Genomic DNA, 15,184 nt, shown 5'->3' with positions numbered 1-15,184 from the left:
AAATAAATAAAATAAATTCCTGCAACTTTAACAATCATTGTGTTGGATTTGGGAGATGTTATTCCTCGTGACAGACAAGGGCAATTATCTGCTATCCGCCAGCAGTTTTAGCCTAATTTCATTACTGCTGTGCAATTCTTCCCGAGCCGCCAGTCTATCACTGTCTCCCAGAAAGGATTAGCCGGCACTTTCTTCATCTTCAAATGAATTTTAGCTGTCATGCCCTTGATGAATAGAAGAGGGAGGACGGTGAACCCACGCTGGCGAGCATGGTAGCCCGGCTGTGCCACAGCGCCAGCACCGGGACCGTGCCAAAGCATCACCGGAGCTGCCGGGATGTGCCCTGGGATTTGCTGCTGTGCAGGATGAATCGGCAGCGGGGTTTTCTTGGAGAGCACCCTGGAAGTGGGCAGGGCTCTAAGCTGGTGCCCAGCATCCAGGAGGGATTACAATGACAGGATCTGTAATACAAGGAAATAATGAACACGCCATCCTTGCCCCTCGCCGGGAGATGCTGATCTGTCAGCCCGGGCCGCTGAGGGATAGAGAAAAGCAATTTCAACTTCAGAGCTGAAAGTGCAGAGGATGCTGCAGGGAGAGTGTCTAGGAGACAGTGTCCCGAGAGGATCCAGCATGGTCCTGGAGCTGATGGGAGAATTGAGGCTTTGTTTTCCTGGCCAAGCTGGAATAAGGCACATGGATCCCAGCTCAATGTGTGCTGGGCTGCCTTGTCCCCATGGCCTCGAGGTGTGCCAGGGGAGGGCAGGAGGACATCAGGAGGAATTTCCTCATGGAAAAGGTGGTCAGAGACCGGAAGAGGCTGCCCAGGGAGGTTTGAAGTCCCCATCCCTGGAGGTGTCCAAGGAGTTCCTGGACATGGCACTCAGTGCTCTGGGCTGGTGATAAGGTGGGGATCGGGCACAGCTTGGACTCAATGATCTTGGAGGTCTTTCCCAACCTGAATGATCCTGGGATTCTGTGAAATAACAGAGCCCACCAGCAAGGAGAGCCCAGCTGCTCTCAGGACACACAGAGGGGGTGCAGAGCCCATCCCGGGTCCCCCCAGGACGTGGGACGTCACCTTGCGTAAACGGAAGCTCCGGAGCCGGGGGCTGGCACCGGCCCAGGGCTCCGTTATTTTTGTAAACGTTCATTCCCACCCGGCACAGCATCCTGGCAGAATATTTTAGCACCTTTAATGCAATTTCCTTCTCCCTCTGAAATATCATTTTAATAGAACCCAGCCACACCATGTACCTGCTCCCTAATAAACCTCTGCAACTTTAATGAAGTAAATAGCAAATTACTTTTTTATTCAAGAATGAAATTTCATCATATTCATAATTCATATTTTATTTCAGACATCTGCTGCTGATTACATTACATTTAACTAAAATTAGATGATGCTCAGAATGTAATTAAGCCCCTGCCAAATTCTCTGGCCCACCAATACCAGCCTCGCTCAGCGGGGGCCGCTTGGAACCTAATATGTAATTAGGAGCTATTTTCTAGCTGTTTTTAAAGTCTGAAAATTAGCTGCCTTTATTAATCACACAGACAAATATAAAGCAGAGCCAACGCTTGCTGAAATTTCTAAAAAGGATTTTTTTTTAATTATACACCACATAGCGCTGAGACTCATTTTGAATGTTGATTTGTTGTGCACTGACATTTTGACAACTAGTTCTCAATTTGTCTGTCGTAGTTAGGCAACAACAAAGCAGACGGTAATACTTAACTTTCAAAACCTTCAGCGCGCTAGGAGGGGAGAGGGATGAGGGGGACTGGGAGGGACAGGGAGGACGGGCTCCCCACAAGCCCTAGGAATGAGGGAGCCCCGAAATCCCTGGGGATGGGAAGCAGAGGGGACAAGGGAGGTGCCAGATGCACAAATCGCCCTTAAAATGGCTCTGGGGAGGTCCCTACTTGCCCCAGGGGACCCCCAAACCCTCCAAGTGTGTCCGAGGACATGGCACTGGCCCTGCAGGGCGTGCAGGGGGTCCCGGTGCCACCTCCTGTCCCCAGGAGGGATCCCTGGAGCAGCGGGAGCCCCGGGGGTGTGAGCAGCCCCCCACCCCGCGTGACTGCGCGCTGACATTTCCTCTCTCTCCCTGACCCTGTTCCTGCTCTCTCCGTGATCTCCAATAATGTCACTGCCTCCTCAGCATCTACTCAGCGGAGCAGAAAGAAGGCACTGCTGACACCGAGTGCAAACAAACAATAATACCATCTGTGCCTGCCAGGGCCGGCCGGGGAGCACCGGGGTCCCGGCTCAGGGGAGGATGTGCCAGGGGGGGCCAGAGCCCTCTGGGGCACTGGGACATTCCCCAGGGATGGGGAGAGACACCCTGGCATCGATGCTGCCCCGAGCACTGACTGCAAAGGACAAGGAAGATTTTAGAAGATATTTTTATACCAAGTGTTTTCCTTTTTGCTGTCACTGAACACCGGTGACCTCCATGCTCCTCAATTCTCAATCCCTCCTTTAGGCTGGAGCACAGCTTCCCCTCCCCGTGCCTGTGCTGGCTATTAGAGGCAAAGCCAGGCTCGTTAGTCTTGCTGCAGAGCTCGTAATGTGAAAAATGAAGCTCAAGAAAAATTAGCCAAATTACCAGGCTAATCCTTCAGCAGCAATCGCTGCCCTGCTGCACATCCGTCCCGCGGGGTGCCTGGGAGAGGAGGGGCTGATCCATGGGGAGAACACGCTCCACAGGCTCCAGTTTTGCTTCCAAAGCAGCAAAACACAAGAGAGGCAGGGCTGTGCCTCATTCCGCCCCACTCCGTGTCCCCGTGGGACATCAGTCCCACGGCAGCAGCTGCTCCTGAGGAGGGGCAGGGATGGTTTCCGTGTGTCCCAGGAGGTTGTAACTCGGTGTAAGTGAAGGGGAGATTCCCGTGTGGAAGGTGGGGTCAGAAACATTCCAGCCACCCCTCGGGTTATCCCGCTGGGTGTAGCAGTGCCCCTGGCAAGGCGTTTGATGGAGCTGGTGAAGGAGGAGTTTGGAAAGGACGGAATGGGCACTCCCGTGCTCACAGATGGATGTGAAATCTGTGCTCACTCCAGACTGGGACTGGCTCCAGCTGCTGACTTCGGCAGATCTGGTCCCTGTGGCACAGGGAAGGCAGATCCCAGCAGTGCCTGTGTCACCCTCCTGCCACGACGCTGCCACCACCCTCCCTGCCCTGGAATGTCACCGCTTCCATCCCGCCACGGAGCAGAGCAGGATGAGCGCTGCTCGAGGAACTCTGCAGAGGTGGCTGGTTCAGGCTGGACATCAGCAGGAATTTCCTCATGGAAAGGGTGGTCTGGCCTTGGCAGGGGCTGCCCGGGGAGGTTTGGAGTCCCCATCCCTGGAGGTGTCCAAGGAAGGCCTGGATGTGACACTCAGTGCTCTGGGCTGGTGACAAGGTGAGGATCGGGCAGAGCTTGGACTCGGATGAGCTTGGAAAGCTTTCTCAACCTGAATAACCCTGGCATTTTGTGAATTTCCCCTCAGTTCTAGTCCCCAGCCCTCGGAGCCAACAAGGCTCAGCCCCAGACGTGCTGTTTTGAAGGGAAGCTCCCCGTGCTGGATCTGGCATCTCTTTGTGCCAACATCACAAAGTCGACACATGTAAGTGGTTAAAGTCAACACGTTCCCAGATCCTCACATTGATTACACTGTATTAGAAAATGGTAAATTATTTATCAGCCTTTCTGACTTGTGATTAGTGTAAAGCCGCTCTCAGATGCAAATTGGAATTGTAATTAGACATGTAGAAAGGCAGCATCTGAGACCTGCTTTCCTGAAGCAGTGTAAGGTGCTTTTTTCCTTTTGTATCCAGCATAATTATCAAAGAACACTTTGCACATAAAAAAAACCCATGGATTTATTAAAACCAGAGACAGTTTTACATGGGATCAGGGAACTAAAGCTGGTCATCATGATGCTGGGAATTTAGAGCTAGAACATCTCAGCTTCTCACACTTGATTTTTTTTTTATCCCTGGGCTGGAAGGGGAAGGCAAGTTCCCCATTTCTGCCAATTCATTACTCAGCTTTGAGTGAAGTGATTCTTGAACACAGCTACACTTAAAAACCCACTTAAAAAACCCACTCCAGACAAACAGAGCGATGATAAAACCCCTTTGGCACGTACAGCAGAGACCACAGTCCCTCAGAGTCAGCTCATGACTCCCAGAGATTCTGGCCTCAGCCACTTCCCTTTCTGTTCTGCGGCACAGCTCATTAAAATTTCAGGAGTAAAAAATGCATTTACATTTTGTGTAATAAGTCTAAATGCATTTAGGTTTTAGAGTTTGACAACTGCAACTTATGGTGAGCTTTTGAGGACGTGGTTTGGGTTTCTTTCCCCATCTTAATTACATCAAAGTAAACCAAACACCAGGCAGGGTCACAGATGTGCTGGTTCAAGACTGAAGTGTGAGACAACAACTTTTACAAGGAGGGTTTTTAAGCCTGCCCTTCTTGCAGGTGCTGTTTGAGACAGACCTTGCACATGTGAATAAAAACCAGAGCCTGACTACAGGACCCTGCTTATCAGCCCAGACAGAGATTATGGAAAAGAGTAAAAACCAGTGATTTCACTAGAATTGTGCTTTATCTTGCATTTTAATTATCCAACACTTAATTAATAGCAAGGTAGAGCTGTATTAAAGGTTTCCAAATGTACTAAATGTATTAAATATAGTCCAGAAGACACAGAGACCCGAGCATCAAGCCCTGAGCTGCCAAAGATGCTCCTCATCCAAAAAATGTCAAAGCACCATGCACATCCACCTTGCCAGCCCCCACAGGACACCAGGGATGAGGGAAGAGACACCACATGCATCTGAAGCAGCAAAGTGTCATAATCCACCCTGGAATCCAGCCAAAAACCCTCTCCTCCTGCCCCTTGGGATTAGCATAGCAGTTAAGGAAGGAAATTCCAATCAGGATTTTGAGAGCCTTGCTCAAACACCACTGGGTGGGTGCTCCCAGGTCCCAAATCCCAGCGACACCAGGCCCCAAACTGGCTCCATACCCACATCTGGAGGCCCTCAGCCACACAGGAGAACGGGAAGAAGTTTCCAGGCATGTGGACACACACAGCTCCGAGGACGTGGTGCCAGGAGCTCAGTCCTGCAGCAGCTCAGCACCTGGCGAGCGCGTGCTGCACTTGGGCACTCAGAGAGGAGGCGGAGTGCAGGGTCACCCCGGGGGCCCCGATCTTGGTCTCCCAGCATTCAAATCCACAGGCACACAAGTCTTGCTTGGCTGCTTCCACGGCCAGCGGGGAGGTGTCTGCCAAGAGCAAGGGAAGAGCAGCCAGTCAGCTCTGCCACTGCAGGGAGAGGGAAGGGGCCATGGCTACTCCAAACACAGCCCCTGGCACAGGGCCAGTGCCCTCAGGGGCTGACACACATAAATGAACACTCTGAATCGGCCCTGGATCACACACTGCAACCCACAGTGCCAGGCAGTGCTGGGACACATCCCACCCATCCCTCCAGAGCCAGACCAAGGTTGGCAGGGATTCCTCTGCTCCCAAACCTGACCCCAACCCTACCCAAGGCTGTGAGGAAGAAGAAGAAGATGCCTGAGGGGCTGTACTGACCTGGTGGCAGCAGGGTGATGCCACAGCCACCCCCACCAGCCCCGGTGAGTTTGCTGTGCAGGCTGTGGGATGCTGTCACCTGGCACAGCCTGTCCAGGGAGGGGTGGCCCACTCCAAGCACATTTAAGTGGTGTTGGTTTATGTCAAAGAATTCCTAAAAGCAACCATGAAGAGAGGAGATGAGCACACATCGGGATAGTGTGATGCAGAGTGGCAGCCCTGCCTTCCCAGACACCCCTTCACAACCTCCTCATTTCTGCAGAAATTTGGCCACCAGCACCAGGAGCAAGGTCAGGCCAAAGTCTGAGGGCTGGGATGCTCATATGCCCCTATCCCCCAACACAACTTGCACAGTGACAGGGGTAAAACAGCTCCTGTACCTTCCAAGAAAATCCTGATCGCTTCAAGCTTCCAGCAGGAATTTTTTCCTGAGCTCTCTGATGCTTCCTGACTGTTTCTACTCTGCCCTGTCCCTCGAGTGCTGAGCAGGAGGCTGTGCAAGGCCCCTCGCTGGCCGTGGGAAGGGCACCGAGCCAGCAGCTCTCATTCCAGGCTGTCACCCTGCCCTGCTCTGCAATCCATCCAGCAAAGCCAAACCCAGGGACTTCTGACACTGCTGAGGCATCGCTGGAGAGGTGACACGGAGGGACCTCCCCTTGTTTGCTCTGTGCAGCACTTCTCTCTCCTCACAGGCAGAGCCTGGGCTGAGAGCCAAGGAGCCTCGCAGCAGCACCACGCTGGGAATCTGGCACCCAGCTCAAGTGGGGTCGAGAGGGTCCTTCCCTCTGGGAGCAGCACAGGCCCCTCTCTGCGTGAGCCCACTCTCCTGGCACAGCTGTGGGAGCATCCCTGCCACGCTTCCCAGCCAGCCAGACCTGCTGCTGCTGGAGAAAGCTGGCCCAGCAGCAAGGTCCAAACGGCCCAAGGGATGGACAACACCTCACAGAAGTGGAAGTTACAGCTTCTCCCCTCCCAGAAGGACAGGTGAGGAATTCAGGAGCAGAGGGAAGGGCTTGGCCTGTGCTTGGAGCAAGTCTGGAGCAGAGCCAAGAGCAGACACCAGCTCCCTGAGCATCGCAGGGCCCTCCCAGCCCATCAGCACTGGCGGTGGAGGAAAATTCTCAGCAACACTGGTCTGACAGCCTGACTCCATCACCTCCAAAGCCTGTTGTGTCTCTTCCCAGAGGCTGCTACAAGCCAGGAGCCAGCCAGGACAGGACCAGTCCCAGAGAGGCACCTGGAGCAGCCCTGTGCTCCCTCCCCCAGCAAGCAGCACCGAGCTCTTCCCTGCCTGCAGCTCCTGGTGAGCCAGGAGGGGCTCTGTGCATGGAGCAGGTGTCAGCCACCTCCCCCTCCCTCAGCTCCACGGGGGAACCCTGCCAACCCCACACAGGAGGGGACACTACAGAAAGAATCCCTCTCCCTCCTCCAGAGGATTTCTGCCCAGTGCTTAAGGAGCTGTGGGAAGGAAGGAGTGGGCAGCAGGCAGAGCTCAGCCACCACCCATTCCAGGCTGGGCAGGACACACATCCATCCAGAGGCCTCTTTATATGCCTGAGTGAGGGCACAGCACTGCCTGTGATGATCCAAGACACCTGTCATCTCCTGATCCAAAATCTGCCAGGAATCCGATGACAGCTTATGACACACTAGACTAGTTCCATGGTTCAAATACAGGGCTGGCCAGAGCTGCACATTTCAGAAACAGCCCAAAAGATGTATTTATATATCTATGTGCTGCATCTAATCAGCTGGGCCTCTGTGGGCTCTTCAAGCACAAGACAAAACAAGATTCAAGACAGGAACCTGCTCACTGCAGTGCAGCTTCCCAGGTGTGGGATATGGCATTTTCCATGTGAGGATCTCAAAGCACAACTCAAATTATCCCCCCTCTTCCCTGTCCCCCGACACTTCTGACAGCCTGAGGATGTGGAATTAAGATGAGTTGTGTGAAGTTGTGCTGTGAACAGACTGCAGACCTCCCTCAGCTGCTGGCAGCTCAGCCCACCCTGGGGGGTGCACAATCCCACCATCCTCCTCCTGCAAAGGGAGCAGGACTGCTCTGAACCCCACAGGAACAACCCAGAGCAAGAGCAAGGACAAACAGAGGTCCTCCTGAGAGCCAAGGGGAGGCATCCAGATGCCAACAAGGACTGGTACCAAATGGTTCCTGAGTGTCCAAGTTGGCTCCCAGGGCCAGGCCAGGTTTGCCTCAGCTGGGACACAGCCACACATCCCTCCCCCACAGTGCTGTGGAGCAGCATTACAGCACTCTCAGCACTTCTTCCACTCGGAAGCCTGTTCCTCCCCCCTCCCCAGCCTCTGCTCTTTGAGCAAAGCCAAGACAAACAGATCTTTGTGTGCATCTCGTGCATCAATGTCAGGTCAGCTCTGGGCACAGCTCTGTCTGTGGCTCTCTGGAGCCAGGATGAGCGTGGAGCACCAGGAGCTGGCTGGGAACCAGTCAGTCCATCACAAACCAGTGGCTCTGGGCTCTCCTCCCTCCAGCCCTGGCAGTGGCAGAGCAGCTGCTTCACAGGCAGCAACTGCCAGAGCCGTGGCACTCGGTGCAGGAGAAACAAACCCTCCAGAGCCACAGGTCTCCTGAGCCCCAGGCCTGCCCCCTCCCTCCCTGCACTGGGAGGAGGCACCAGCAGCAGCTTCTGTCTCCTGGCTCCAGGAAGAGAAAGCAGCACATCCAGACCACAGTTTTGCTTAGAACTGAACATTTCCTGCTATCACCTCTTTTTTTTTTTTTTTTTTTTTCCAGACCTAATGTTCTTTAAATGACATTTTGATGTTCAACAGTAACAGTGGCTAAAAATACTGGCGAACAAGCCCCTTACCTCCAGCACAGGGTAATGCTCAGGTGATGGATTTTCAGGCATCGCTTCCAGAACATTTTGGCACTCCTGAGAAATGGCACCGATGGAGTCCAGCACTGGGTTCATTATGGCAGGGAACTGGAAAGGGGGAGAGAGGGATGTGAGGTGCCTGCTTGCTGCTCTTCCAATACCACTGGGAGAAAATTGGTCCCAGTCTCTTTGAGCTGGGCAATTGCTCCCTCATTCTCATAGCAGGGCAATGGTGACCTGCTCCTGACTGAAAAAAAGGGGAGGAAGAGAAGGAAACAGGCCAGAGGAAGGAACTTTCCATGATTGCAAATAGGTGATTTTTAACTCCTGTTAAACTGGAGGAAGGGAGGAGATGAGCTGAAACCTCATTCCCAAGCAGCTGGCAGACAGGAATACAGTGACTACAGGAGATTTTGTCCCAGAAGATCCCTGTGGGACCTGTGATCCCACATGAGGGTTATCTCCCAAAGGCTGTCCCCCACATCTCCATCCCACAACCATCTGCACCTTCAGGATCTTCTCCTTTACACCAGCCACCAGGACCTTGGTGCTCCGAGGGACTTTTGTGTTGGTCAGCAAGATCCTCAGTGTGGGCACCCTGGAAGCAACAGGAGACAGAGAACCCCAGAGTGCTTTGGACTGGAAGGGACCTCAAAGCTCATCTCGTTCCAACCCCCTGCCATGGGCAGGGAACATCTCCTGGCCTCTTTCCTTCACACTCCCCAAGGCTACAGCTTATTCTGTCTCAAAAGGCCTCTCTGAGCAGGAACCCAAGATAAGGAGTCCCATTCATTTTACAAAACTCCAGCAGGTGTTTCAGTGCTGGCTGGGTTCAGGCTTGTTCCTCCTGGATACAAGGAACAACTGTACTAGAGCTATAAATAGGACTGTAATGTATTTACTAAAATCCATGTTTTTCAAGCAAATTTTTTTCCTTTGAAATACTCTCTACAAGAATAGCCAGCAGTGGCCATTAACTGCTAATAGAGCAATTTCATGCACTGTGAAAGATTTTAATGGAGTCAGATTATACTTCTCTGGCAGGAGGCAGAGGGAACACACAGGACCTGGATTTCTCTCTGCCAGTGGGTTTTCCCCACCACCAGGTAAGCACAAAGTTCCCCCTCCCCACCATGTCATTTGCTGTCAGGAGCAGATCCATTCCTGCTGCCCATAATGCCATGAAATTAATATTGATCCTTTGTGCTGTGTTCATCTAATGTCAGATAATGACCAAATGTTTCATTGTCCCCATCCACCCCAACAACTGGGGCTGCCCACACCCAAAATGGGGCTGCAGAGCCATCTCCCATCATCCTCATACCCTCCAACACCCACCCAGAGCCTCTCTGACATATTCCACCCACCGTGTGTGAGGGTTATTTTTAAACTCCAATATTACCTCTTTAATGGTGTGATTTTTCCTGCTTGGTATCTCAGGGCTCCACCTAAAGTAAAATACATGTATTGTCTCAGTACAGAGCAAGCTGAGAGATAACACAGAAGGTCTTTCATCTTCAGAACCTCACCCAGAGCCTGTGACAGTAATTGCAAGAAACACCAGCTAAATGAACCATGTTCTCCAGCAGCACGGCCCTGCCTCACCCTGCTGCCTTAATGAGAGGGTCTGGCTGGACATGCTTAACCCAAGGCCCTTCCCTTTGCTCTCCTCTCCTCCAGGATCACGTCAAATAATTTTTGCAAAGGCAAAGGGTCTGGCCAGCATGAAACCTTTCCTGAGAAAACAGAATCCAGCAGCGATTCCACACAGCAGAGCCAAGCACATGGGATTCCATGGACTGAACGTGTATGCACTGGTGTCAGCAGCCATCCTGCAGCATGGAATTTCATTGTCCAGGAGGAATGTCTCACTTGGCTCCTACCCTCACAGAGGCACTGCCATTAGGTCTCATTAGAAAGACTGTTAACAGTCTCCAAGGACACTTTCAAAACACTGGGAAGTCTCTGCTAATTGAAACTAAATGACAGCTGTCCAACTGCATTTTCCCCTGCATTATCCCTGGGACAGGATTAGGTTTCCTTGTTCACTGCAGAATGTTTAAATATCAGTTATTTGCAGCAAGGTCTCTGCTCCATGGCACCTGCCTGGGGGTGACAGAGCTCTGGTGTTCCTGCAGCCAGTTCCCAACATTCCAGCTGGCTCCAGGCCCAGCTCACACAAACTGAAAAAAGGGAAGGATTCCCTGTGCTCAAGCCAAAACAGGGACCTGAATTTGGGAGTTTCTGCCTGGGAAGCAGCAAATACACCTACCCCAGGTGCCAACAGCATTATCCACACCCGATGGATTGCCATGGATCACCTGCTCCCCTCGGAAGGCCCAGCTGTTAATCAGTGTCAGCTCTTCTTCTGTCCACCTGGAAGGCAAGGAAGTATCTCCAACACAAACCAGTCCAAACCAGTGGGTAGGGAGGGATCAGGTTCAGGGGGAAGATCCCAGCCTGCTGAAGATCAGATTTAATGGAATTCAAGTCCAGACTCATCCCCACCTCCCCAGAGTGTTACCACACACACCAGAAAGGCTGAGGGAGTTGGGATTGTTCAGCCTGGAGAGGAGAAGCTTTGGGGTCACCTAATTCCATTGCCTGAAGAGGTTACAAGAAAGATGGAGAGAACCTCAAAGCTCATCCCATTCCACCCCCTGCCATGGGCAGGGACACTTTCCATTCTCCCAGGTTGCTTCAAGCCCCATCCAATCTGGCCTTGGACACTTCCAGGGATGGTTCCCTGGGCAGCCTGTGCCAGGGCCTCCCCACCCTCACAGGAGGAATGCCCAGTATCCCATCTAATCCTGCTCTCAGTCTGAGCACAAAAACACACCCCTGACCCTCCCTGCACACCACAAGCCCATTCAACAGGTATTCCATGCTGGAGCAGAGGCACAAACCCACATTTTGGAAAAGCCTCGCAGCATCTTGCAAGGCAAGGCAGAAATTACAAGAGCCACCCGCTATCCAGAAACCATTCCCCTTCACTCCTGCTTCCCAGGGCCTCGGCTGAATGTCTTTATCCATGTCCACACACCTTGCATTCCAGCTGCCAGGATTTAATCTGGGAGCACTCAGCAAACAGCTCACACCAGCAGCCTCAGGAACAGGAGTAAACCACTTGTTTTTAATCCTCTTTGAGAGGCTGTGATCCCTCCCGACATAGGAGCCTTTCTATCCCGCTGTTCTTTTCTTGCCACGGGAAGCAAAACCCTTCTGAAGTCTGACACCCCCAGCTCTGCACACCAGCTGGAAGGCAGGAATTGTGCTGGATCCATGCTGAAGCCACGGAGGGCGAGCAGGGAATGAAGACATCCTCGCTGCATCGCTTGGAGCTGCCCTTTTATTTCACAATTTGGGGGATTTGCTCGAGCACAAGGGACAAAGTGCTCCCAACAAGAACCTGCTTCTGGGTCAGACTGCAAATTCTGGTTCAGAGGCAGAGCACAGAATTACCCCCCACTTGCTGTCTCGCTCTCAGCCCCACAAAAAAATCCCACACAACAAAGGTTCTGCCCCTCCAGCTTTGATTTTTAACAGCTTCAAACAGAGCTCCCTCTCACAGGGGCACAGCACTCCAGGCTTCCAAAGGAGAACTCCAAGGGCAGAAGGAAAGAAACTCAACCAGGCAGTGATAAAAGGGAAAGACAGACAGGAGATCAGGAGGAAATGTAGCACATGCAGGAAAGAATTAATGGGAAATGCAAAAAAAAAAACCCAGAAAGGATCCTCAAGGACTCAAAGGAAAACCTGGAAGATGCTCAGAGACAGAGGAAACTGAGGTTGAAAAATTTCAGTGTGTTTTATTCGACTGAAAAAATAAAGCTTTTTTTACCCTTTTTAGGAATGATTATCTGACCCTAAACAAGGGAAATGGGGAGTTTCACAAAGTCTGGGACAGGACTGGGAACACTGCGAAAGGACAGGAGATGGGCTCAGGGTGTCACTTGTGGTGACAGCCAAGGGAGACCATGAGAGGTGGCAGTGCCTGAATTTGTGCAGGTAAGAGGAAAGGTGGGGCACAGGGAGCAAAACTGTGCATCCCAGGCTGGAATTCCTTACCTGGCTGTGGGCTCTCCCTCCTGCAGCGGGCAGGAGATGGCTCCACACACCATGAGCAGGGCTGCAGCCAGGCACACAGCATAGGCAGCACTGGATCCCAGCCCTGCTCCCATGGGCAGCTCCGAACACACCAGGATATCCATGCTGGGAACCTCCCTGCAACACAGACACAGGGACTGACACAACCACCCTGAATTCCACCTCCAGACAACATTAAAAAGGCAAAGGAGGCAAATTCGGACTGATGACAGGGAAAGCTCATTGAGAACTGGCAACATCAGCACGTGAATTTGACACACAAGGGTTTCAGGAGGGGTTATTCCCGAAGGGAGCAGCCTGGCCAAGCCATTGTGCTGGAATAAAACCTTCCTGAGCTGGATCCATGCTTGACACAGCTCATCAGGCTGCTAGCAGCTAACAGGGGCACTTGGTAACTAAATAACTGAGCAGCACCATAAAGAGCCCCTTCAGAGACTGTAAACAGGATTGTAAACGTATTTCTGAACAAATTGTAAACATCCCAAATCTGTAATTGCACAGCCACATCCCACTGGAGCAACAGGCTGGTGGGGAAGCTGGAACATGGGCATCTCCATGTCCCTTTGCTCCACTGAACACACCTGAGTTGTGTTACAGAGCCCAAAATCAAGCCCAGGAGGTTTTCAGTGCTGCTGAGTGACAGTCTCAGTGTCACCCTGAGACTACAGGGAAACCACGACCCAGCTGCACATCCCAGGCCTTTACCCTTGGATTTCTTGGATGAGAATATGGAAGCTGGGCTCTGTTTTGGTTTCTGACACTGCCCTGAGCACCCATCCAGCCACACCGAGATCATTGATGGTGCTGGGCAAGGCTGGGAACTGGAACAGCCCCAAGTTCTCAGAATTTTAGGGAGATTTAGCCTATAAAGAGATCAGACTTAGTTCAGACAACAAATTTACAGTTTATTTCTGCTTTTCTATCCTAAACCAGGATGACAGGAGCTGCCTGCTAGACAGAGATGTCTGTGTTGCGACTGTGGCATGAACTGCTCTGGTTTCTGCCCTCAAAATTAAGTGAGAGCAGACTCCCAGCTCACCTGCCTGGGGCACCCACCCACCACCAAAATTTTGGGGCAGGAGCAGATCCTTACCCATACTTAGCAGAAATAGCCAGGCACATATACAGGAAGGCAAGCGTAGCAAGGCTTTCTGGAGCTGAGGCTCCAGCAGCAATTCCAGCAAACTTCCTCAGTGCATCCAGCTGTTCTACACTGGGAGACTTGGACTCATCAAAGTCAGCTACGGAAGCAAGCAGGGGAGAGTTAAAACACTTAAAAAACAGGGAATTGTTACACTGAGAGCAGTATTTACAACAAAACCTTCTGTTACAGTAGGCAGAAATAGCTGGGGCAAATTTCAGGTTCTACCTGAGGATTCATGATAAAATAAAAGCAAAATCTCTGAAACCCCAGGGTTTCCACACTCCACACCTCCAACTGTTTCCCTGCCCACACCTCCCAGTGCATCCATCCATATCACTATGGAACACATGGCAAGTCACAAACTCTTCATTAAAAAAAATGTGGATTTTGGAACCGGGATATCCTGGGGTGTCCAGCCAGTACAAGGTGCTGCAGAAATTCCTGTGAGGGCTGGTGTGGGACAGACAGGCAGGAAAACAGGCCCTGTATCCCTGATTTCCCCAGAAGCCCCCAGCTCTGAGCAGCTTCAGAGAGCTCCTGCTTGGCCCCCACCAGTAACACACTGGGATGTGGAGCCAGGCTGGCTCCTGCCTGTGTCACAGCATTGCCCGAGCTACAACAGCACCAGAACAAATCCCTGGAACCTAAAACAGGAGGGGACACCGCCACACAAGGACACCTGAGCATCAGCGAGGTCACAAGGGGCACGTGGGGAGTGTAAGTAACTGAGGGGTGCAGGGACAGGTCAGTGAGCGAGCCAGAGACAGCGAGGCCCTGAAACACTGCAGGGGGGACAAACAACCCCACGGGGGTCTCTGCAGAGTCACCCCACGGGGGTTCTGTAAGGTCACCTCATGGGGGGCTCCCAGCACGATCAGCGGGGTGTAGCCGGTACCGAACAGTACCGAGAGCCCCTCACTGCCCCGGGACAGCAGTTCCTCTCCCGGCCTTGCCTGCGATTCGCCCCCGCAGGGCCTGGAGATCGGGCGTGTCCCAACTCCTCCCGAAGCCGACGCCGGGCAAGGAGATGCTCACCCGGCCCTCAGCGCTCGGCCGCAGGCGGAGAAACGTCCGCAGGTCCAGCGCCACGGCCAGGGCCACCTGCGGGCAGAGAACAGGGGTCAGCGGAGCCGGACAGCCCTTACCGAGCAGGGCACCCCTTACTTTGCCCGTCGTGCCCTCACCTTGCCCAGCACCACGGCGTGCTCCCCGTGCAGGATCACCTTCCCCGGAGCCGACACCGTCAGATCCTGCGCCCACATCGCCGCCGCCTCACGGCCCGAGGCAACTGACAGCCCCATCCACCAACCGGGGCACCGCCTCCCTGCGCCCAGCCAATCGTCGAGCGGCTCCTGGGGGCGGGACTTGCGGGCGGCCAATGGGAAGGGGCCGTTGCGGGGTGGTGCGGCGCTGGGGTGACAGCGCGGGCCGAGGGCGGGACGGCGGCCGCGCGGGGTCACGGCGCGGCGCCGACGGCGGCC

The 15,184-nt window shown here is 53.1% G+C and overlaps 1 protein-coding gene across 1 annotated transcript; it reads right to left on the bottom strand.

Annotated features, from left to right (window-relative positions):
• Positions 1-3,854: 3,854 nt before the first annotated feature.
• On the bottom strand, positions 3,855-15,010 carry MVK (mevalonate kinase). Its single transcript, XM_005524578.3, has 10 exons — positions 14,888-15,010; positions 14,657-14,804; positions 13,653-13,800; positions 12,521-12,676; positions 10,725-10,828; positions 9,855-9,900; positions 8,960-9,050; positions 8,444-8,560; positions 5,598-5,751; positions 3,855-5,284 (listed from the first exon to the last, which is right to left on the bottom strand). Exons 1-10 carry the CDS (start codon positions 15,002-15,004, stop codon positions 5,133-5,135), a joined length of 1,233 nt encoding a protein of 410 aa, XP_005524635.2. The 5' UTR covers positions 15,005-15,010; the 3' UTR covers positions 3,855-5,132.
• Positions 15,011-15,184: the final 174 nt, after the last annotated feature.

This window comes from Pseudopodoces humilis, chromosome 20, assembly GCF_049639895.1.
Source record: "Pseudopodoces humilis isolate 2021_Gansu_Grassland_sample_001 chromosome 20, ASM4963989v1, whole genome shotgun sequence".
Lineage (NCBI taxonomy): Eukaryota > Metazoa > Chordata > Aves > Passeriformes > Paridae > Pseudopodoces > Pseudopodoces humilis.
This window is presented reverse-complemented; position numbering and strand designations above follow the sequence as displayed.

Bases quoted from the DNA above. Each gene is read 5' to 3' on its own strand.
- MVK (XM_005524578.3), bottom strand. From the start codon at position 15,004: ATGGGGCTGTCAGTTGCCTCGGGCCGTGAGGCGGCGGCGATGTGGGCG. The intron at 13,801-14,656 runs GCAAGGCCGGGA...TTGCTTCCGTAG, and splicing joins CCTGCGGGGGCGAATCGCAG to CTGACTTTGATGAGTCCAAG. The intron at 9,901-10,724 runs GTAGGTGTATTT...ATTTTACTTTAG, and splicing joins TAATGCTGTTGGCACCTGGG to GTGGAGCCCTGAGATACCAA.